Genomic DNA, 25213 nt, shown 5'->3' with positions numbered 1-25213 from the left:
TGGGAATTGAACCCCTGGATCCTTTACAAGAGTAGTCAGTGCTTCTTCTTCCTTTTTTTTTTTTTTTTTTTTTTTTTTGAGTCTCACACTGTGTAGCTCTGGCTGGCGTGGAACTTGTTTTGTACACCCGGGTAGCCTCAGGCTCACAGATATCCACTTGTGTCAGTGCTGAGATTAAAGGTGTGTCACCACAGCTGGCCTAGCTGGAGCTCCTAACTGCTGAGCCATCTCTCCAAGCCACCAGAAGCAGTCTCACAATATGTCAGAGCTAGCATAGTCCTTCCATGTGATGGTTGGTGTCTTTAACTTGACAGGATTCACCTATGCAGGCAAGGCACACCTGTGAGGGTTTATTTAACTTTTGATCCTGTCTGTGAGGAATTATGTGGATTAGCTTGAGACAAAAGATAATAAAACCTTTCACTTGGGGCCTGGGCTGCATCCAAAGATGCTAGCTGAGCCCCAGATTCATTGCTTTCTGGTTCTTGACTGTGGATGTCGAGCAAACAGCTGTTCTGAGCTCCGGCGGCCATGATGGACTGTATTCTGAACTGTGAACCAAAACAAAGCTTCCCTCCATTCCTTTTACCAGGCTGTTTGTATGTCAGCAATAGAATAAGACTCGACACAGTTTTGTTTCCATCATTTGTTAAGTTAATAGTTGAGAAATGTTTTTGTCTGGCATCTCTAAAGTCACGGAGGAGGAGGCTTCCTTATCAACACTGTTCAATCCACTTCTGGTCTAAAGATATCTATCTCCCTAAGGGCTCTTTGCCTGTGGATTCTGGACTTGTAAGATTCTGAGATTGCTTGAAAATTGTTGAACTAGCTGGATGGTGGTGGCGCACGCCTTTAATCCCAGTACTTGAGAGGCAGAGACAGGCGGATCTCTGCGAGTTTGAGGTCAGCCTGGCCTACAAGAGCTAGTTCCAGGACAGGCTCCGAAACCACAGAGAAACCCTGTCTCAAAAAACCAAATAATAGTAATAATAATAAAAGAAAAAGAAAAGAAAATTGTTGAACTAATACTAGCCCCCTGGCACAGAGTTGGTAGTAGTTAAGGACAATAAAAAATATTTTTATTTATTGTTATTTTTTAAACAGGGTTTCTCTGTGTAGCCCTGGCTGTCCCTGAACTCACTCTGTAGACCAAGTCGGCCTCCAACTCACAGAGATCTGCCTGCCTCTGCCTCCTGAGTGCTGGGATTGAAAGCATGTACTACAGCCACCCATCTGGTAATAGCTTTTTATTGTTACTGGTTATTTTTAGACAGAGTCTATGTAGCCTCAGGCTGGCCTCCGACTCTTAGCAAATCTCTTGTCTTAGCTTCCAAAGAGTGTGAGCCACGGTGCCTGACTGAAGTAGAGACTCTTATTTTTAGTTTTTTGGATTTTCGAGACAGGGTTTCTCTGTAGTTTTTGGTGCCTGTCCTGGAACTAGCTCTTGTAGACCAGGCTGGCCTTGAACTCACAAAGATCCTCCTGCCTCTGCCTCCTAATATTTTTAGTTTTTAAAAGATTTATTTGTTCAGCCGGGCGTTGGTGGCTCACGCCTTTAATCCCAGCGCTCAGGAGACAGAGGCAGGCAAGTCTCTGTGAGTTCGATGCCAGCCTGGTTTATAAGAGCTAGTTCTAGGATAGGCTCCAAAGCTACAGAAAAACCTTGTCTCGAAAAACCAAACCAACCAACCAAACGAAAGATTTATGTGTGTGCTCCCCCTTGAGTTTCTGTGTGCCAAATGTGTGCAGTGTCTTTGGAACTAGAGTTATAGGAGGTTGTGAGTTATGCAAAGGTGGGTGCTGGGAAGTGGTCCTGACGCCACTGCAAGAGCAGTAAGCACTGCTGGGCCACTTTTCCCGGCCCTGTAGAATGGAGTTTCTCATGGAAAAAAGGACACTGTCCCTTTGAGGTAGAAACATTTTCCTGGTAAGGCAGAGCTGAGTGTTTGTACCCACATGATCTGTGCTGGGCACCCACCTGGTTTTTGTTTCTTATTACTTGTTTAGCAATCTCTTGTGTTATTCTGGCCAAGTATCTCTAAGGCTGAATCCCCAAAGGCTCTCCGAAGATTCTGAGAGCTGATATGAACACCATATATAGGAAATCCCATTCCATGAAACTTTCTTTCATGGCACAAATTATTAAGAAGAGTACACAAATGTCTGGGTGAGCTCCGTGACCGAGTACACACCTAGCATTTGTAAGAATTTAGATCTGAGTGTTGTATGTGACACATGAATTTTGTGTTTAGACTCGGATCTCATCCTTAAGGTGTATTATATATTTTCAAATATTCTAAAAATCAACAGTAATCTGCGATCTAAACTAGTTCTATTTCCAAGAGGAGAAGATAAAGGCTATCCATTCAGTTTGTGTGAAGTCAGCACACAACCACACAGACTACTGTCTGAGCTATGAGCCATATCCAATTATGTTCTTCTTGGCCTGGGGAGCACATGGTCAGAGACCTGAGCTGACTCCTCAGAAGTTCAGAAAAACAAAACAAAGTGGTTCTTCTTATGACGTCCCTGAGAACATGAGCAAATCTACGTTCCCAAATGCAAACCGGCGTCACGAACACACCTCACTGCTGAGTCTGAGTATGGTTGGGTCAGTCCGTTGTTCTCTATGAAGACAGTCACACTCGCTGTTTATAGACATCTTTTTAATATTTTCCTTTAAAACAAATATCTCAGTAAAAGAGAGCAAAGGAAATTACATTTTAACGATAGCTTGAAATGGGTATGGTATTTCTGATTTAGCTGTTTTCAGGAAACAGACAATTATATTGTTTTCCTACATGACTTTTAGAACTGCTCACTTAAATGCACATCATTATATTAAATTAAATTTCCTAACAAAAGCACAACCATGTCATTTAAGGCAAAAAAAATCAGGTTCTGGGAAATTAGCATTTATGATATTTCCTTGATCTGATTGAATGATCAGTTTGCCTGGGTTTCATCATTCTTTATGGTTTTGCTCTGGAAATGGTATGATATTTAGTTAGTCTGTGCCTTGATTCCTCTAATTAGACTTGTTTGACTTTCAGATTAAGACCCTTCCAGACAACACCGAGTCAACGGGAGGTCAGAAAGGCACCTAAGAACCAGAAATTATTATAGAATCAGAAAACCCAACAAAGCATCTTAATTTAAATGAACTTGCCATCTCCAGATATTAACTTCCTTGAACAAAATGCAAACATTTAGAGTAGACATGGCAACATTTTTTTTTTTAGTTAACCTCCTACAAGGGATGACTGTTGTATTAGCGTAATCAACCCTATGCACTGCAGAAGGCAGACAGGCTTGATCTGAGAGAGCACATGGCTACTCAGTGTGCTCATTTGAACTGTGCTCCCAGACGTCCTTTTGGATGGAGCAATGGGTCCCTGCTAAGTGTAACTGGGAGAGCCCCCTCCCCCATGCCCTCCCCCCCAGAGAATGGCCTAATAGACATAACCCTGATGTTTACACGCCAAGAAACCTGTTTTGCAATGTCCAAGAGTTTCTGTGCTAGAAAGAAACAGACACAAAATGGTCATGGCTTCAACGTACAAACATTTTTCATGATGCAGCTTTTCACATTTTGCTTAAGACTGCAGTGATGTGTTTTGGCTTTGTCTCTGACTAGTCAGTCTTCAGCGATGTTAGATGAACTGTACTGTGTTTGAGACCTGAGGAAGCCTAAGAAGGGATCCTCATTACATTCATAATTCTTGCTGCCAGTGGGGTTCAACCTGAGACAGTGTCAGTGCTGTCTGGAAGCTGTCAGCTCCTTTCTCTTCCTCAGCCATTATTTGGAGTGACCCTTGTTGAGTGCCACCAGGTGGCTCTGGCTTTTGCTCAGTGGAGGGATGTGTTTTGTGTATACGTGCATGTGCAAGTCCTTTGGAAGGTACATCATTGCTTCGGGTTGGTTGAAGACATGGGTAAATGAAAAATCATATTAATAATTGCCTAGCATTCTGTTTGGAAAATGAGAATAGCTTTAAAGGCTTGATGAACATTTTTCAATAGAATGAGAAATTCACACTTTATCTTATTTGTGTTTTCATGGGCCATAAGATCCTGAATGCTATCCAGGAGACGGTATTAGAATCCAAGAAAGCTTTTGTTTGTTTTTTAAGATAGGATCTCTCAATGTAGCCTTGGCTGGCCTGGAACACATTTTGTAGACAGGCTGGCTGGAATGCAGAAAGATCTACCTGCCACGCCTTTAATCCCAGCACTTGGGAGACAGAGGCAGGGTGGATCTCTGTGAGTTCAAGACCAACCTGGTCTAAAAGAGCTAGTTCCAGGACAGGCTCCAAAGCTACGGAGAAATCCTGTCTTGAAAAAACAAACCAAACAAACAAAAAGATCTACCTGCCTCTGCCTCCCAAGTTCTGGGATTAAAGGTGCGTACAGCCATACCAGGCATAAGGAAGGTTTCTTTCTTTCTTTCTTTCTTTCTTTCTTTCTTTTAACTTTTCACTGTCAAAAAATGAGGTTGAGAAGCACACTCGAGGAAGAGGAAGTTGGTTTGCTTGAGGGTGAAGGCTGGTTAAGGCCTGGTGAAGTCTGATATCAAACTGGGGTGAAGGATCACCAAACAGTTATGGGGCAGAAAAATAAGGATGACCGGTAACTAGAACATTCTGCTGGGGGAGAGGTTTGGGAAGGGCTGGTGGACTTGAAGGTCTCCTTTCTTTGAGCAACCACTTTAAATCCCTAGATCCTGCTCATTTGGCCTGGATGCTGAAAAAAATCCTCCCCCACCCCGCCCCAGTGATAATAGTTGTTAAGAAAAAAAAAAATGCCTTCTTTCATGAATCCAGGATTTCAAGCCTAACCAACTTCCCTTAGACTTCTTTCTTTTCTTTCCTTCCTTCGTTCCTTCGTTCCTTCGTTCCTTCGTTCGTTCCTTCCTTCCTTCTTTTGGAGACCAGGCTTCACACAGCCAAGGCTAGCTTTGAACTCCAGAACCTCCTGCCTCTGCCTCCCAAATAGCGGGATCACAGGTATACACACGTGGTAGGCTCTCAACAGCTTATTTGAATGTTATTCACTCTGGTTTTGAGACACAGTTTTGCTGTATCATCTAGGCTAGCCTTGAACCCGTGCTCCCATCTCACTTTGCCCAGGGCTGTGATTACAGGTGCAGGGCTGAATTCTAACAAGCAGCCAGTATTGCTTGCCTTTTGAGAAATACATTTTTAATACATATTTTTCATTTGATTCTTTGCCATCGATTGCGATATTATTAAGGGGTTCTGATCTACAGACACATCGAGTGCTATCTGGTTTGTAATGATATATGTTTATAACCTGGAAACGGAGCCAATCATTTCACATTTGGGATAATATTGTTGGGAGGAATAGAAAAATGTTCACTATAGTATAAAAAGTAAAGGAAGTTTAGTTTTAGCCTTTCGTGTGCAAAATGTACTACTACACAATAGCAAAAGACATTCAGGGAATAGTAAAAATAAATAGCTTGCAAAATTCTCTGTTATACAAGAATAAGGGATGTTTAGGTAGTTGAACTTCCTAGCAATATTTATTTTCTAAAAAAAAAATCTAGTTGTTTCATTTTGGCTTCTCTCCTCACTGCCCTTTGCGGGTGGACAGTCATTTCCTTGCATGCTATCCACTTGTGGGAATGCTTGTAGTCTTTCCAAGTCTTCCTTCCCTCCGCCTCACATAGATACCCCTTTCCCCAGGTCCTACCTGCATGTCCACAAAATGGGAATAGCTGGTCACACTGGCCATTGAGTGGGCAGAATGGTCAAGCCTGTCATTGTGTTCTCACAGAGAGACCAGTCCAGTTGTAAAAGTTGTTAAACCCATCGGTAGTCCATGTGCTTGTGAGGAGATTGCGCTTTTTACACGGCTGACTCCTCCATCAGAGACGTTTGCACAAACTTTAAGATGTCAAGGGAAGAGCAAATCTCCTGCCCCACTGGCCCTGAATGGCATTATCTGCCCATTTTCGAATCAGACAACATTCCCGGCATAAAGGACAACATGAAAACAATGTGCAAAAAATTGTCTGCCACAGAGCTAAGTCACCAAAAGCACACAGATTGACATTCAAATTACGTTAATCAAATGACTGAGGAGGAATGGGTTGGCAAAGATATCTTGAAATAAGCAGTCGTTTCTGTTATAATCCAAATTCTGCTTTACTTGTGTTATTAGCAGCTGTTGCTAGCCATTGTGTCTACACATACATTATGGCCTAATTTTGAAAATGAACTTTGTGTCTAGTCATAAAGCAGAAATGCCTGAAATCTGAAGGTGTTTACTCCAATTTCAAAACACAGCATCAACTCTTGCAATGGAACTAATCCTGACATCTTCGCGCACCCCATAGCTTCAGCAGCGACTGTGTGCTTGGGATTTTAGACTCAAGGTACATTACTAAATGCATGGGTTAATGTCGATGCACCTTGGAATTTCTGCCATCCCTAAACATGCATTTTCATGCAATTAAAAGATAACAGGCTTCTAAGTTTGCCGTTCATGTTCTTCCTGATTCTTGCGATTTCGACTTTTTAGAAGGGCTTCCAGAATACTTCATGCAGTGATATGTATGGCTAAAAGAACAGCTATGCCTAGAAAGGGAACAAAGAACTTTAGTTAAGTTTGACATGAGGCAAACTGAGGGCATCTGTACTGTCTCCTGTCTTACAAATGTTCTGAGATGACCGTGACCTTCCAGTCCTTAAAGAGTCTGATGTAAAAGCAGCTTCACCCGCAGGCTGCGGGGTGGCATCAAAAGTGTCTGTTTCTGCCTCCTCGGCACCCAGTTCTTCATCAGTTATAAACAATTTGGATTCTCTCCACTTAGGGTAAAAATCTTGGCTGCCTCTGGAGCCACTGGACTCACTGCCCGAAAATTGCAAGTTCAGTTCCTCTGTCGATCTGATCAGGTTTTGTACAGACAAAGATTTGCCCAAGTCTTTGGGCACCATGGGGCGGACAGACAACAAAGTTTCTCCTCCCATGTCAAAACTTTTCCGCAGGGAACGGTCCTTGGTCAGATTTGACTGCGCAAACTGAACGTTTTCCTTGGAGGCAACAAGGCAGGTGGTGACGTCGGAAATACTTTCTTGTAAGCCAGTGGGGTTCGGGTGCAGAGTCTCCGGCCTGGTCAGGTGCTTGATGGCTGGGAGAGGAGGTGGGATCTGTAAAGTTGTTGGGGCTGCTGGCTTGGGGGCTGCGCTTATTTGGTTTGCAATGTTATTGGTGGCCGCCAGGGAGGAGCCGTCATTTTGGCTCATTGGCACCTGTGTTGCTTGGCTGTGCATAGTAGGGCTAAGCGCGTAGAAAGTCTGAGCACTGAACTCATTTGGCGTTAAAATGAACTGCAGGCCTCTCGAGATGTTGGCACTGGCTGACCTCGTCAAGCAGCCACTGGTTTGGGCGGAACTGGACAGGTCTTTGCTATCCACCGGGCTCTGGTAGTCAGATGTCTGTTCACATTCAAAAGGCGGGATCTGGAAGGAGGCCAAAGTGAGGGCTGAGGCGGAGCCTTTGCGGAGGACCTGCTGGTAGATGTCCAGCAGACAGTCCAACTTGGATTCGATGGACTGGACCTGCAAACGGGAAAAACAGTTACAAATGAGGACACTCTCTTAGGAAGAACTGACTTTACTCTTGGGATGTCAAAGGTGAAATAAGATTTTATTGACACAGTGAAAGAAATACTATGAAGGCCAAAGCAGTTCTGATTGTGACGGAGGGTAACACTGGGGGCGACAGGGCCAGAGAAGGAAGGGGAGAGAGGGTGAGAACCGCATTTGTGTGACCCTCTTTGGACTCCCCACGCTAGTCTTCAAAACCTTTTTGTAAAAAATCATATAAGCACCATTGAAGTGCATTTCAAGGTATTTTCAATCAGCATGTTTTTCTTACTGGTTGATTTTCTTTCTGGATTGCCAGTGAATTTTAGAAGGAACATGTTCTATAATGAAATTATGAAACTTAAGTATCAATCTAAGAAAGTTTAATTTTTTTTGAGTTTTTTTTTTTTTTGTTGTTGTTGTTTGTTTGTTTGACAGCCCTTGCTGTCCTGGAACTTTGCTCTGTAGACCAGGCTGACTTGAATTGTGAGATGACCCCCCCCCTCGCCACACACACACAGATGCACACCTCGAGTACTGGAATTAAAGGCACTGGCCACCACTACAGGCTGGGCTGAGAATTTAAATTTTTTTTTTAATTTATTTATTTATTAAGGATTTCTGCCTCGTCCCCACAACCGCTTCCCATTTCCCTCCCCCTCCCCCGATCAAGTCCCCCCCCCCCATCTGCTCGAAGAGCAATCAGGGTTCCCTGACCTGTGGGAAGCCCAAGGACTGCCCACCTCTATCCAGGTCTCCTAAGGTGAGCATTCAAACTGCCTAGGCTCCCACAAAGCCAGTACGTGCAGTAGGATCAAAAACCCACTGCAATTGTTCTTGAATTCTCAGTATTCCTCATTGTCCGCTATGTTCAGCTAGTCCGGATTTATCCCATGCTTTTTCAGACCTAGGCCAGCTGGCCTTGGTGAGATCCCAATAGAACATCCCCATTGTCTTAGTGTGTGGGTGCACCCCTTGTGGTCCTGAGTTCCTTGCTCGTGCTCCGTCTCCTTCTGCTCCTGATTTGGACCTTGAGATTTCTGTCCGGTGCTCCCGTGTGGGTCTCTGTTTCTGTCTCCTTTCATCGCCTGATGAAGGTTAATATTCCTGAGGATGCCTATGTGTTTGTCTTTGGATTCACCTTATTTAGCTTCTCTAGGAACATGAATTATAGGCTCAATGTCCTTTATTTATGGCTAGAAACCAAATATGAGTGAGTACATCCCATGTTCCTCTTTTTGGGTCTGGCTTACCTCACTTAAATTTAAAGTTAAGACCAGGCATGGTTGTGCATACCCTTAATCTCATCACTTAGGAGGCAGAGGCAGGCAGATCTCTAAGAGTTCAAGTCCTGCCTGGACTACACAGTGAGTTTCAGCCAGAGCTACATAGTGAGACTGCACTCCTCAACACCCCCCACAAATAAATAAAAAAAACACATAAATAAATGTTTTCAAATGAATACTTAGAATGTTTACAATTCCATTGAGAATACTCTCTGAGAAGACACAGCCTCGGGGTCAAAAATTACCGTTTGCCACAAGTATGGTGAGGTTTTAAATCTCATTTTAAATGAAGGAAACTAAAAGAGACACAATGATAAACAGATCTTTGCTATTTTACTATTGAAATTCTACAGTTGCTTCTGAATTAAGTATTAATGGACAAGATAAACATTTCTCATCCTTCAATGGAAATCCAAAAGTGTTTTAAAGACACTCTCTACATATAAGAAGTCATTAATTTCAACCACTCCCTACTTCATTCCTTTGACATATAGTGATCATTAGGATTAATTTTAGGAGGCCAGACATAGTGAGGCACACCCTTAATCTGAGTATTTAGGAGCTGGAGGCAGACAGATCACTGTGAGTTCAAGGACAGCCTGGTCTACCAAGCAAGTTCCAGGACTGCCAGAGCCATGTAGAAAAGATTCTGTCTCAAAAAACAAACAAACAGGCGCCCCTTTAATCCCAGAACTCAAGAGGCAGAGTCAGGTGGACCTCTGTGAGTTCGAGGCTGGCCTGGTCTACAAGAGCTCGTTCCAGGACAGCTAGGGCTGTTACACAGAGAAACCCTGTCTCAAAAATAAACAAACCAAGGCAGCAACCACAACAAAAACCAAAACCAACCAAACAAAAAGATTAACTTTAGGGGCTAGAGAAATAGCATAGGTTAAGGGCACTTATTCTCTCAGAGGACCTGGGTTTGATTCCCAGCACCTGCATGGTAGTTCAAAACCTTCTAAAACTCCAGTTCCAGATCTACAGCTTCTTCTGACCTCTTTGGGCATCAAACACAGATATACATGCAGGCAAATCATTCATACACATAAAATAAAATGTTAGAAGATTAACTTAAGTTGCATCCATATACTTAGCTTTGAGGAACAAATCACAGCCGAAAGCTAACTGGTGTGGGTGAGCTATACCTGTTTTTCCACCTTGACAACCCGGCCGAGCATGCTGAGGTCATCCGTTGTCTCGTGTTCTGCGGTTATTTTCTCTCGGCTCTTCTTATCTGAGGTGATTTGCCCTTTTCCAAGAATTTGATCAACACTGCCAGACAAAGGAGATACCTGGTTATAGGCACTAATTGTACAGATGACAGTAGGCCAGTAGTGTTATCAACCTTCCTAATGGTGCAACCTTTTAATATAGTTCTTCATGTCGTGGGAATCCCTGACCATAAAATTATTTTCCTTACTACTTCATAACTCATTTTTCTGCCTTTATGAATTGTAATGTAAATACCCTATATTTCCGATGGTGTTAGGCGACCCCTGTGAAAGGGCCATTCGACCCTCAGAGGGATGGAGACCCACAGGTTGAGAGTTGATGCACGCGGCAAAACTGGAAGGCTCAAAAGAGGAAAGGCAAGTGTCCAGTTTGTAAAAGGCGAAGCAAGCTGACACGCGTGTCAATTGATCCAATTATCTTTTAAGAAAAGAGTCAGTTGTTTTATTTATTTATTCATGTGTGTGTGTGTGTGTCTGCCACATGTGTGCAGGTACTTTTGGTGGTGTCAGATTCCCTGGAGCTGACAGAGAAGCCGTTGTGAACCACCTGATGTGGGTGCTAGGTTCTGAAGTCAGACTCTCTGGAAGAGCATCCAGTCTCTTAACTGCTGAGTCCCCTTTCTCGCCCCTGATTATTTTCTTAACACAGGATTACATATTTTTTTAATCCCTCTGATCCTTGATGAAATCATTTATGATGGACTTGATAGAGGAAAAAAATGAGCGAGCCAAATAACTTGTTTCCACCTTGGACCAGTCAGTTCTGAATTCAACCGTAAAAACCATGAAATCATAATTATGCTTATTTTACACTGATAGAAGAGATTCCGTGAGGATTTATTTTATACCTGATAAGCAGGTGGGAAAGCTATGGTCATTTGTAAAGTGTTCTATGGAGTGATATTGCTAGGCCATCATTAACATTTACCAAGTACCAGGTTCCACGGTTCTTACATGTTACAAACTACACTGACGAGTCAGTGGTCATGTCAACCCTACGCGGCACCTCTGACAGTCTCTCCATTTCTCAGAAGAGGGATCTGTGGAGCCTGTCAATGTTTGATTTACACCCGAAAACAAGAGTGAAAAGAAGAATACAATATCTGTGATAAAACAACTTCCCAGTTGCCTACCAAAAAATGAATCAGCAATACAGAATTGAGAGGCTTTGTTTATTGTGGGAAACCCCCCGACAGTTTCCATACCCTTTGCTTACCGTGTTTGAAGGCTTTTAATCCTACACAGCATATCCAGATGACCGGCAGAATATTGTTCAATGACATCTTTTACATCATATGGGCGCAATGTTTCCTTAAACTTCCGTTTGGCCACGTGAAATTTCATAATTCTGTTTAAACATATTAGATATGATTACTAACAACTTTATCAAAATAAATTACCAATATGTTTACCAGCAAATATCAAGAAATTCATAGTGGTACAGACCTGTAATTTCACTTATATTAGTGGCTAAGGCAGGAGGATCACAAGTTCAAGACTTGCCTGGGGAACATGGCCAGCTTGGGAAACTTATTGATGTCCTATTTCAGAACAAAGAAGGCCAAAGCAGGGCCGGGGGTCCAGCTCAGTGGTAGGAGACTTGCTTAGCGTGTGCAAAGCCCTACCCTAAATTTAACCCCCAATATTGAAATATATGTACATATATGAAACTCTGGGGAGCAAAAATCATGTATCAATATTTTATGCTTCTACAGTAATGCAATATAAAAGATACAAAGAGGGCATTATTAAGAACATTTCTTAGGAGACACACCTTCAGCGTAGCAACCCTCAATAAAAAAAAAAACTAAACATTAAGTGCTATCTCTTTTGAATATCTATGGAAATCTCCAGCTAAAACCACAGTCAAATGCAATTCTATGTGATCTGAGACATCCAAGATACCACAACACCTTGGATTATATCTCTTAAAAAATAGGGCACACTGGGGAGATGGTTTTAGTTGGGAAAGTGTTTGCCATACAAGCATGAAAATCTGAGCTCGCGCCTGGCGTCCATGTAGAAAGCTGCCTGTGGTTGCGTACACCTGTAATCTCAGCACTGGGAAGGTGGAGACAGGAGGATTTCTGCAGTTACTGACCAGCCAGCATAGCCAAATTGGTGAGCTTCAGGATTTTTTTTTAATCTCAAAAAATAAGGTGGAATTTGAGGAAAACACTTGATATTGACCTCTGAACTCCACAGACACATGTGTATTCACACACACATAACATACACACACAGACAAACATACATCACTCTTAAGCACCCTTCCCCCCCTAAAAAAAATAGTGCTTTTTTATGTAATTACATCTTCCTCCCTCCCATCCCTCCGTCTCTCCATCCCTTCCTGCTTCCTTCCTTCCTTTTCTGGATATGTATATACATATACATATGCCATAGCACCTGTGTGGAGTCAGAGGAAAACCTGCAGAAGTCCATTTTCTCTTTCTACCATATAGGTCTCAGGGATCAGATTCAGGTTATCAGGCTTGATTGCAAACATCTTTGCCTGCTAATTGTATATGTCTTTGAGATACAAACGTGTTTGCAAATCTCTGCTGTTTTTTTTCTAAAGTAATGCATACTAGCTTTGAAATTTGGGGAGAATTTCATAAACTATTTTTGAATTACAGTGTTGGGTTCGCTAGCCAATTTTCTTTTAAGGACAATTATCCGTGGAACTTGGATATAAACATTTCTGAGGAATAAGAGATCCCTCATTATAATGCCTCCCTTAGCACGAGCCCCAGATTTTAGAACAATATTTCTTCCGTCAATTTGGTGATGGCAGCAGTAGCTCATCTGTAATCAGTTACTGCAGTGGTGTCATAAAGTGCCTGCTAGAAGCAAGGGAGTGTGACATTTTAATTAATCTGTGCAGCCTCACTGCTGGTAAATGTGAAACCTGTTGGTGTTTTCCAACCATTAAATAGTTCACTGATTCCTATTATCACAGTCATGGATTCTAGGGAGGGAATTGGTCTCGGTTCTAAAACCTAAGATGTATAGTCCCTTGGCTAAAAGTGGAAAGATGGGAGTTTTAAAAGAAAATATCCATTACCTACCTGAAGTGACAGGTTATTTCATTGACTTCAAATTGCTTAGCATTTCAAAAAGCCTAAACCCTATCTTCTAGTTGTATCATTAACCTCAAATTAATTATGACCCAAATGCTGCTGAATCTCTCACCTCCAGCTCCCCAGATCTTTTCACCAGTTTCTCACCAATATCTTTATTCAGAAAAGAGACTTTGTGTTTGTTTGTTCTTCCTCTTCTTCTTCCCTTCCTCCTCCTCCTTTTTTAGACAAGGTTTCTCTGTGTAACAGCCTTGGCTGTCCTGGAACTCATTCTGTAATTTGAACTCACAGGTGTCTGCCTGCTCTGCCTCCAGAGAGCTGGGATTAAAGGCTTTTGCCACCACATTTGACAATGTGTTTGTTTCTTTTTCTTTTCTTTCCTTTAAAGACATTTAGGAAAAAAATCATTCAGTAGAAAGCGGAGGAAATCTGGGTAGGGCTGGGAAAATGTCTCAGCTGGTAAGCTGTTTGCTTCAATAAGAGTTTGAGTCTAAATCCTCAGGCATAATCAGTGTGTGTCTACAAGCCCACTATAGGAGACACCTGGATCTCACTAGCCATCCAGCCTAGTTCAGTCAGTGAGCTCCAGGTTCAGTGAGAGACCCGGCCTCAAAAATAAGCAGGCAATCAATTGAGGAAGAGATCCAAAGCCAGCCTCTGGTCTCTACCTGTGCATGCCCATCTGCGTGTGTGCACCTCCATGGAATACCCATGTGAGCATGTGCACACACCACACTTGCATGCATAGTACATGATGTCTTAGCTTCATGAGCACTGGAAGAGATGTTCATTTCTGCTTTAAGTATGTTTGGGGAGGCAGACTCTGAGACGTAAGATGTCTTAGAGTGACATCTCCAAGCACTCGGTAGCAAAGCACAACTGCGCCCAGGTCTGCCTGGCTCCCACCTTACGTCCTGCACTCGCATGGTAACAGTTCTGGAAAAGTGAGAAGGCAGAGTGGCGTCTTCAGCAGCTCTTCTTTTTCTTCCAAGGGTAGGGCAAGGGAGACTGCTGCATAAGCCAGTGTGCTTTTACTGGCTGCAACGTGGGTGCAGCGGCCTCTGTTGTGCTGTGTCTGGACTGCAGTAAACACCCACCCCAGATAAATCACCTTTTTTTTTCTTAATGAAGACCTCTCCTTATTTTAATTTATAAAGCATTGTATTAGTTCTCTATGGCATTTACTTCAATGTGTTGATGGAGGAAGGTCATTGGCTAATAAAGGAACTGCCCTGGCCCATTTTATTGGTTAGAGGATAGGTGGGAGGAGTAAACAGAACAAAATGCTGGGAGGAAGAGGAAGTGAGCTCAGAGACTCGACCGCTTTCCTCTCGGGAGCAGACGCCTGAGAGAGACGCCATGCTCCTGGCTCCTGGGCAGACACACGCTAAGAAGCTCCGACCCAGGATGGACATAGGCTAGAATCTCCCCGGTAAGTGCACCTTGGGGTGCTACACACAGATGATTAGAAATGGGCTAAATTAATATGTGAGAATTAGCCTAGAAGAGAATGGGCCAAGCAGTGTTTAAATGAATATAGTTTGTGTGTTGTTATTTCGGGGCATAAGCTAGCTGAGCGGGCGGCTGGGGTGCTGGGGAAGCAGCCCCGCCGCCCTAATTATTACATATGGCGCCCACAAGGACAACTGAATCCACAGAAAGCCTGAAAAAGCTTGGGAAAGAGTAAAGCATGTTTTCTTGATAGTGACAATTTCTCGGATCTACTCTGCTTGCTAGAGGCAAGCAAGCGCCTCATCTGAGAGAGGCTTCCTGACTCAGCTTTAGCTGCAAAACCCTGCAGCTCATTAAGAGGTCCTGCCACGAAACACTTAAACTGTGTTGACGAAAAGCTGAACGCATGCTTTTCGGTTTTCAGCCATAGCAGGAAAAAAGCTGCGCCGTTTAAAAATGCCGGCTTTCTGGGCTGTCCTGCCACGGCAAACTCTGATTCTTTTTCGCAGGCGGTTTATGTGGTTTGCAAGCACAGGCTGCTGAAGCTCGCTTGCTGGCTACAGCCAGTACCTCAGCCATGAGGCTGGAAAGCTAAGGAATGGGCTGGATCCAGCCGGCAAAGCCACGCCTTTAATCCTACTGATATTGCTTGGTAAATTAAAGACTCGTGTGGTCAGAAAAAGAGAGATATACAGTAAAGAGAGATTCAAAGACAGAGAAAATTTCTGAATGGTTTACAGTGTGTTAAAAATATATGCAGACTAAAAGTTGAAGTTCTTGAAGTAAAAAACAAAAAAAGGAAGAGAGTTGTTATGTGTGGTAGCACACACCTTTAATCCCAGTACCTAGAAGGCAGAGGCAAACAGATCTCTGTGAGTTCAAGGTGTAGTAGTGTACACCTTTAATCCCGAATGCCTGGGAGGCAGAGACAGGCGGATCTCTGAGAGTTCAAAGACAGCCTGGTTTACAGAGTTACTTCAGGTCAAAGATACAGAGAACCTGTCTCAAAAAGCAAAAAGTTTAAAAGTAAAAATAAACAAAATAGAGGTTAAAACAAAGCTGTACAAAGATGGAAAATACACAGAGAATCTTGATACTGTATGCTATTATGCTCTCTTTGAATTATTTGAATGCTGAGGAAGGAGCAACAGCTGCTAAAAGATATTTGTTTATAAATGCTGCTGAACTAATCCGACATAGATATTTTGAATTTGGATCTAAGGATATGATACTTTGGAAAAGAGATTCTTCTTTTGTCTTCACAGAGGATCAGAACTTGTGGATTACATTTATCCCGATATGGTATGATGGACCACGTCCTCCTGAATGGTTCCTGTGCACACCTTCAAAAAATTGCTTCTCGCCGGGCGATGGTGGCGCACGCCTTTAATCCCAGCACTCAGGAGGCAGAGGCAGGCGGATCTCTGTGAGTTCGAGACCAGCCTGGTCTACAGAGCTAGTTCCAGGACGAGCTCCAAAGCCACAGAGAAACCCTGTCTCGAAAAACCAAAAAAAAAAAAAAAATTGCTTCGCTCAACTGCCAACTGAGATGAAACTAGCACACAGGTTATACCATGAAAGACCTAATTAACGACGCCCCCATTCAGCAGGAAGCAGTTTGGAGAGAAAAAACTACGCCCATATTCCCAAATATGGTTTATAAACGTTCTTTTACATTTAAAGAGGGATATGATATAGGTATGAATAATTTACATTAGTATAGATTTTGCTTTATTGATAGAGATTTAAGGTCAATTTTGTTATATATATAAGTGTTTCTGATTTTGATTAAGGTATTGTGATTGTGTAGTTCATTTAAATATGTACTGTATAATAGGAAATATAGGTTGTTGATGGATAATCATAAATAATAGTCAAGTTTGTAGTCATGTTAGTTAATATTTTCTAGATGTGCGTAGATATATTTTAGATAGGCATTCTTCATATTTTTCAAAGATTATAGAATATGGCATTTTAAATGTTTTAATAATATAGGACTTTTCATGACAATGAGACACTCTGCCCCTGGCAGCACCAATCTACTTCAAGAGGAAGATGGGCATCGAAGAGGCACCTTATGGAGTTTGATAGCCATTTGGGCAAGAAACTGCTCTTGCCTGGACTACTGCATAAACTGGACACAGAGAACCCGCAGAGAGAGGACTACTGAACTTGCCTAAGGTGAGATGATCTTTCGGGGTTCCTGATTCATGAAAGAGTCTGTGAGACATTCTGCAGGACACAACAGATAGTGACTGAACTGACTTTGAATTTTCCTGCTTTATGGAAATGTCTGCTGGATACCATGGGCCTGAAGGCTGAAGATGGATGCCCCAACGGTACAGAGGAACTTTGGGTGACTGTCCAGACAGTGAGATGTCTCTGTCATTTCTAGAGTTTGAAGTTTCTTAGTTCTTGTTTACTTAGGTAATATTATATCTTTCTGGAGTCTTTGATAGAGTTAAGAATAGTTAGTTATAGTTATAGTTTTCCTTAGTTATGATAAAGATTATTGTAACTTTTACTTGATAACTGTTTTGTTATATGCAATTTTGCTATGTTAAAGTTAAAGCCTTTTTTTTTTTTTGTTTAAACCGAAAAAGGGGAAATGATGGAGGAAGGTCATTGGCTAATAAAGGAACTGCCCTGGCCCATTTTATTGGTTAGAGGATAGGTGGGAGGAGTAAACAGAACAAAATGCTGGGAGGAAGAGGAAGTGAGCTCAGAGACTCGACCGCTTTCCTCTCGGGAGCAGATGCCTGAGAGAGACGCCATGCTCCTGGCTCCTGGGCAGACGCATGCTAAGAAGCTCCGACCCAGGATGGACATAGGCTAGAATCTCCCCGGTAAGTGCACCTTGGGGTGCTACACACAGATGATTAGAAATGGGCTAAATTAATATGTGAGAATTAGCCTAGAAGAGAATGGGCCAAGCAGTGTTTAAATGAATATAGTTTGTGTGTTGTTATTTCGGGGCATAAGCTAGCTGAGCGGGCGGCTGGGGTGCTGGGGAAGCAGCCCCGCCGCCCTTATTACTTCAATGTGTGTTGCCTTTTTCTGCTTTTAAACTGTACATACCACATTTTAGAATCATCAACACAATAGGAAAAAAAATACGCCAAGCATCTAAAAGAACATAAAACGTTGAGCTGAGCACCGAGGTGCCTCTTTTTAGTCACTGATACTCAGGAGACTGGGCAGAAGGCTTACTGAGTCAGGAGTTCAAGTCCAGTATGGGCAACATAGCAAGATCCTGTTACAAACAGTAGAGAAACAATAATAACCTTAGATTCCTGTTTGGGACACTACTGTTAGTATATCTGAAATGATCTTGCTATGTTTACTCTAAGGAAGACTAGGCATGAGTGATGCCCTTTTTCTATAACAGATCTCCTTTCAGTTCTTTTGGGACAGACATAATTATCATAATCAAAGTAGGAGGTGGCGAGGGGAAAACCTCAGAGGTGAAGGTAAGTTTGAGAGGGCATCTCTGAGCACATCTCGCCATCCTGGCTTTTTGCAACAGTTCCTCCTTTCTCTGGTTATCCATGAAATGCCCCCAAATTGTCTCTGAGGTCTAATGCAGTGACCCAGATGTGAGCAGACAGTATCATTTGCTGGTCGCACAGATGGGTGGTAAATGCAAAAAGCCGAGCAAAACATAGCTCGCGTCCTCTACATCGAAATGCTGCCTGGCTCTCTAATTGTGGCACCTCTCTGGGTGCGTGGCAATGGGCTAAGCAGTTTGTCTGCAGCGTACCAACGTAGAACTAATCATTTCCCACCTTTGCTCTTTTAGTCAAGAGAAAGCTAGGGAGTTTGGGTAACCTGCTCACAAGAGGCAAGCGATTGCTGAGGCCAAGGCCCTCAGTCCACCAATCCAGAGAGTTGCTTTACAGGGGGCTCAGAGGCAGGAGACTTTAGAACTCTAAAAGGATTGGACAGGCTAGGAGGCACGTGAACTCCGACACACGCCCAAATGAATCCAAGGCCACACCAATCACTTTATCCATCTTCATCTCTGTCTTTCTGAAGGGAACCACGCTTGGAACTCACTGCCCTTTTGCTTCATTCTCTTCATTCTCTCAAGAGTTCTCTTCTTCCCCCAACCCTACTAATTGCAATATTTCCCTTTCCAACAAATAAAGGTTTTTTTTTTGCTTATTTACACCCCACTTCAGGATGTGTCCATTACTCTCAGTGTCGTCCACCAGTTTTGCTTTGAAATGTACGCTCTCCCAGAGAGCACCGCTACTTGTAAAAGCCATCCTGTTACCCTCTGAGAAGAGAGTATGTCATTTCTCTAGTTACCTAGGGGTGAAATGAAGTTCATGGCTTAATAATTCTAGACCTTTAGGAAGAAGTGAGGGTACTGAAAATTGAGGGAACATATTTTTGTGTGGCCTTTTGAGATCGGGTTTCTCTATGTAGCACTGGTTGTCTTGGAACTCATTCTGTTGGCTGGCCTCAAACTCAAAGCTTTGCCTCTCTGTGCATCGCGAGTGCTGGAATTAAAGGCATGTGTCACCACACTTGGCTTGAAGGGCTATTTAATGATGAATTTTTAAAATCTTCATATTATTATTAGTTAAACATACACTTAACCAAATTACTGCTTATTTAACTGTATTTTTTTATTATTACATATACTTTGTTCTGCCTGCATGTAAGCCTGAACACCAGAAGATGGTACCCGAACTCATTACAAATGGTTGCGGAATTGATGCTGGGAACTCAGGACCTCTGGAAGAGCAGCCAATGCTATGCTCTTAACCACTGAGCCATCTCTCCAGCCCTTCAGTGATGAATTTAAAAAGTCTTCTTATTATTGAATTTTCCCTCCTCGAAGACAACTGTATTTCAGGTAGTAAGACTTTTAACTATAAGAACAGAGGAATGGGCTGGGCAGTGATGGCGCACACCTTTAATCCCAGCACTTGGGAGGCAGAGGCAGGTAGATCTCTGAGTTCGAGGCCAGCCTGAACTACAAAGCTAGTTCTAGGACAACCAGGACTGTTACACTGAAACCCTGTCTCAAAGAACAAAAACAAAACAGCAAAATTAAAAAAAGAAAGAAAAGAAAAGAAAGAAAGAATAGGGGAAGGAAGAGAGAGCTGGGTTTAGGAAGTTCTGGGTTGGCAGGGAGAAGGGTGAAAGCTGATTTTGTCTGAGGGGCTTGTCTGGAAGTTCTATGTTTTGATTCCCCAGACACAGATGGGTGTAAATGCAGGGAAAATAAAATACCTAGGGGAAGGGCAAGAAGGTATTCTAGAAGAAGAGGGCCAGCACATGAAAATTGTGTGTCCTGAAGGGTCTTATGGTTTCTGCTAGAGAGACAGACCTCTGGACAGAATAAACAAACAAACAAATGCAGATATGGCCCAATAACACTTAATTTGCACCAAACAAACTTTGGGTTAGAGTTTTGACCTTTAGCTGTCCTCTCTGACCCGTCTTTTAGATAGGAACTATGAGGAAATACCAGGAAAACAGGAATAAATTGAAGTCTATGAACCGCCTTGTCAAAGAGGCCAAAGACCTTGGGGGCCTCTTCCATGTTTACAAAAGAACTTGACTATAGCTTTTTCATTGCCTGGGAAAAAGGGAGTGTTTGAGGACATTTTCCCAGGGTAAAATTAGGACCTTAACAATGGATTTGATAAATAGGATGATGATAGCATTAGACTGCCCTTCCGGATGCTCCCTGAGGGAGGGGGATGATTATTTTGCAGTTAAGGACACGTGGTACAGAGAGAGGTTGAGTAAGGCTGATACTAAAAGATTCACCTGTGCCTGGCTTGTAACATACTCGACAAACCTTTGCCAAGCGGATGACCTGTTCTTCTGGTAATTTCTGACTGCCCTTTGGAGGATAAATAATAAGGTGAGAAGTCAGGTACCCACTCAGCAGATTCTCCATGAGCTGCCTCACAACACAACAGACAAAAGCTAAGAACTCCTCATCAAAAGCTCTGTCTCCTCCTATGAACCCTGTTGATAAGCAGGAGGATAGGGGGTGGAAGAAAGCCTGTTGAACAAGACTGTCATGCTCTCATAACACCACTAGAGGGCGGAAAAGCTTCACCACCGACCCAAAGTGGCATCTCGTCCAGAAACGGGGAGCCTGCTCACACATTTTCTGAGAACGAAGGAACTACAGCAAAGTTAAACTCTGGGTAGAATATGTCTATAAATACACACAAACACATGTGCGCTTCTGAGGAGCGAAGGAAACGTAGGTGCATTTTTTGTTGTGCTGCCATGAGTTATAAAATCTTGCAGGAGTCTTGTTCAAGTCCTCTAAATCAGGGTGAAGGCATGAATATGCAGAGGGAAGAATAAGGGGGAAACAAGCAGCAGTGACTACCACTGCCACCGAGCAGATGGACGGACCCGGCCAGCAGCCAAACCGTGTGCAGGGCAGAGAGGGCCCAGATGACTGTGAACAGAAGAGGCGTTTGATTGACTGTGAAGGCAGTTCTACTTCGCAAGCTTGGCGGCTCATCGGAATCACCCGGGGAGCATGGGCCCTGACTCTCATTCTGATTTAATTGGTCTAGGATATGACCCGGAGATTTTTGACCTTCTTTTTGTCTTATTTTGAGACAGAGTTTCACCATGCTGCCCATGCTGGATTGAATTCCTGGACTCAAATGGTCTGAGAACCTGGAAATACAGGCTGCAGCTACCACACCGGACTAGTCATCAACACACACACACACACACACACACACACACACACACACACACACACCCCTTTCTAGTGCTAGGGATGTAATAGGTGCGATGGGCTGCGTCCTGCTCGCAGGGCTCCTGGCTGCCCGACTAGCTTAACCTCGAAATAATTACACAGAAACTATATTCATTTAAACACTGCCTGGCCCATTAGTTCTAGCCTCTTATTGGCTAACTCTCACACCTCGATTCAACCCATTTCTAATAATCTGTATCGCCACTTGACTGTGGCTTACTGGCATGAGTCTAACCAGCGTCCATCTCGGAGAGCTGAGCCATGGCGTCTACCTGACTCTGCTTTCTCCTTCCCAGCATTCCAATGAAAGCAACACATAGAAAGAAGACCCTCCTACACCAAGGGATTGAATCCAGGCCCTACAAATGCTAAGAAAGTGCTTTATCACTGAGATACACCCTAAGCTAAGGATATTTAATGAAATTTTTCTTGTTTTCCGGCTGTTGTGGTCAACACCTTCTGGAGTGGAAAGGGTTAATGTCCTCTTACAGTTCATCACTGAGGGCAGCCAGGGTAGGAGACAATGCCTGAAGCCAGAGTGCTGTCAGTCTGGTCAGGCAGCTGAGTGATGGGCAGAAGGCAGCTGGGAACCCTGGCCAGTCTGAGAGACATGGACTGGAGGAGAGGGCAGGGCGTGATTTCTGGAGGTGACAGCCCTTCACAGGCTCTGCATGTTCATCTCTAAAGCTTCCAAATCACCACATATTCCCGCCTCGTGTCTCTGAAGTGCATGTGGGGTTCTTTTCTGGCCCATCTCTCTACTTTGTCTCGCTTTCTTGGGTTCATCTGCTCTGTGACTTTGTATTTCACAGCTCTTCTTCCAAGTTTGGGGAAACTCCGTTTCCTGATATTTGGGTCTCCATAGCATCTAAAACCTTTAAAATCAAGGATTCCATCTGGGCGTGGGGGCATGCGCCTTTAATCCCAGTAGTCAGGAGGCAGAGGCATGTGGGTTTCTGAGTTCGATGGCCGTCTACAGAGTAAGTTCCAGGTCAACCAGGGCAACACAGAGAAACGTGTCTTGAAAAATATACCCAAGAGATGCCCTATCATACTACAAAAGCATTTGTTCAACTATGTCCATAGCAGCATTATTTGTAATAGCCAGAACCTGGAAACAACCTAGATGCCCTTCAATGGAAGAATGGATAAAGAAAGTATGGAATATACACATATTAGAGTACTACTCAGCGGTAAAAAACAATGACATCTTGAATTTTGCATGCAAATGGATGGAAATAGAAAACACTATCCTGAGTGAGGTATCCCAGACCCAAAAAGATGAACATGGTATGTACTCACTCATAAGTGGTTTCTAGCCATAAATAAAGGACATTGAGCCTATAATTCGAGATCCTAGAGAAGCAAAACAAAGTTTTAAAAAAAAACCCAAAAAACAAATTAAGGGTCCCAGTGCTCATTCTTGAATGATATAGAGACTTTAGTTCATCAAATGCCCCCTTACCCATACTCCAAGTTAGACCTCTCTTGATCTTTTATCCGTAACTCAAGGATTGCTATTAATGGAGCAAACCTAGTAGACAACCAAGTCTGCATGACTTGGCAATTTGTGTTTCTTTCTTTTCTTTTTTTTTGTTGTTGTTGCTTTTGTTTTTTGGGTGTTTTTGTTGTTTTTGGTCTTTTTCAAGACAGGGTTTCTCTTTGCCTTGCAGCATGTCCTGGAACTAGCTCTTGTAGACCAGGCTGTCCTCAAACTCACAGAGATCCGCCTTGCCTCTACCTCCCAAGTGCTGGATTAAAGGTGTGTGCCACCACTGCCCGGTGGTAATTTGTGTTTCTATTTTAATTGTATGTGTTATTCATAGTGATATTATTTTCCAGTTAATATGTAAACATATTTTAACAATATAACTTGCATTTGTGGGTACTGTGCTTATTTTCTGAAGATCTTGCAAAAGAAGTTAGGGAAACACACAGCTAAGACTCCTCTACCCCCTTTCATCTCAGATTGGGATACTAGTTATTAGGGAAGCCCAGTAGATCTTAGATGCCCTGGCTCGTCTATTTCTCTAGCTTTTTAGCTATTTTAAAGTTTAATTTATTTATTTATATGTGTATGTATTTGTGCCCGTGGAGATTAGAAGGCTCCAGACCCCTGGAACTGGAGTTATGGATAATTATGAGCTACCATGTAGCTGCTGGGAACTGAACCTGAGACCTCTGAAAGAGCAACAAATACTCTTAACCACTGAGCCATCTGTCTAGTCCCACTTTTTAGCTCTTAACGATATACTAACTGGCTTCCCTTGCGTACAGTTCATTTCGTGTCCTCACTAGAGGTTGCAAGCAGGTATACCAGTTGGCTGGCTTAGAACGTTAGAACAAATTCTGTGGCTGCATTGTTTCCACTTCTGGCAAAAGAGCCCCTTCTCTTCTTTCTCCTCCTGGTCCTCCTCTTGGTGTTCTTCCTCCTTCTCCTCCTTCTCCTCTTCCTCCTTGTCTTCCTCTTCTTGTTTTCTTTAAGACAGGGTATACACAGGTACATCTCTGCATATCTCTTGATACCCTGAAACTTACTATGTAGATCAAACTGGACTTGAACTCACAAAGATCTGCACACCTCTACCTCCTGAGTGCTGGGATTAAACACAGTGAGTGTGCCCCAGGTCCAGTCTAAATTATTATTGTTCTCAAGATGAAAAACAGAGGAATAAATTTTATAGGTTTGGTGAATTTTCTTTTTAATTGGGTAAGGTAGTAAAACTCATGCAGAAACTTGTTGATCCAAGCAGTCAATAAATAGTTAATTCCCTCCCAGGGTCTGCTTAACCTTGCTATGTTAACTAAATTTTGGGATTTTGTTTTTTCGAGGAGTACAGAATTCGGCATAAAATTTAAAGTGTGAAAGGAATAAGTAAATAAGTACTCATACACTGTATTGTTCTTAAATCATTTTGTCCCAGCAACAAAAAGGAGACTCAGTTTAAGTTAAAACCAAATAAAAGGTTAAAAAAAAAGTCTCTGTGTGTCATCAAGAGGAACAGTAGCTTAATTCAGCCACCATGAAAATGTGGCCACCAGTGATTATCTGCAAAACATAAACAAACCACAAATATCCTAGGGAATATATTAGTTGATTGGAAAAACGTGTGCTAAATGATCCTTACAACATCTGCTGGCAGTACCCTTTCCTGTGGCATGGCTGTCAAGAATGTCTTAATAGTGACAGAAAACACACATCCATCACCCCCGTTAAAGCAGAGGAGGTGCCGTCAGCAAGATTAAGAACTGATGATGATAAAACAGCTTGCAGAGTCAATAACAACAGCAACAATCTACAATGGCAAATATCAGCTCCTCTTGTGAAGTGATTTTATCTGAAGTACAAAGTGAGTCTTTAGAAGGATCCAGAGTTGAGATTGCATTTTAGGAAGGGACCAGGAGAACAAACAGTCACATGTACGCTTCTCAACACGGGTACCACAGAAAGAACACTGGGAAACTCTATCATCCAACCAGGGTGACAATGAGGTCTGATTTGCATATTCACTTCAGGAGGTTTGACATGCCATCACTGGCTCCTCAGTGGCTGATCAGATGAAAGCTATTTTGGAGGAGTTGAGTCTTTGCTAGTCACAAAGAAATTCTTGACACCCGTGCTCATATTAGAGTGAAAGATTATAATAGCAAGTTTTTAAAAACGTTCCGTTTGCCATCTGACTTCAAACCCTTCCCCCTATCTTGCCTTCCCTCCACCCAGAGTCTGTTAATGCTGATGGACACTTCCCAAGGACCTTCTCATTCGATCTTTCTGTGCTCTTAGCAGCACTTGGCACAT

At 42.8% G+C, this 25213-nt stretch overlaps 1 protein-coding gene across 1 annotated transcript in view; it reads right to left on the bottom strand.

Moving 5' to 3' along the window:
- Positions 1–4299: 4299 nt before the first annotated feature.
- Kcnq5 (potassium voltage-gated channel subfamily Q member 5) overlaps positions 4300–25213 on the bottom strand; it is a 536576-nt gene continuing 515662 nt past the window's right edge. The window contains exons 12-14 of the mRNA XM_041655539.1: positions 11348–11479; positions 10045–10171; positions 4300–7586 (exon numbers count right to left, since the gene is read on the bottom strand). Coding sequence (XP_041511473.1) covers positions 6624–7586; positions 10045–10171; positions 11348–11479 — 1222 coding nt within the window. The 3' untranslated portion in view covers positions 4300–6623. The remainder of the gene's footprint in view (positions 7587–10044; positions 10172–11347; positions 11480–25213) is intronic.

The sequence above is a fragment of the Microtus oregoni genome, unplaced genomic scaffold, assembly GCF_018167655.1.
Source record: "Microtus oregoni isolate MIOR12 unplaced genomic scaffold, Mior012 000007F_ref0000211, whole genome shotgun sequence".
NCBI classification, from domain to species: Eukaryota; Metazoa; Chordata; class Mammalia; order Rodentia; family Cricetidae; genus Microtus; species Microtus oregoni.
This window is presented reverse-complemented; position numbering and strand designations above follow the sequence as displayed.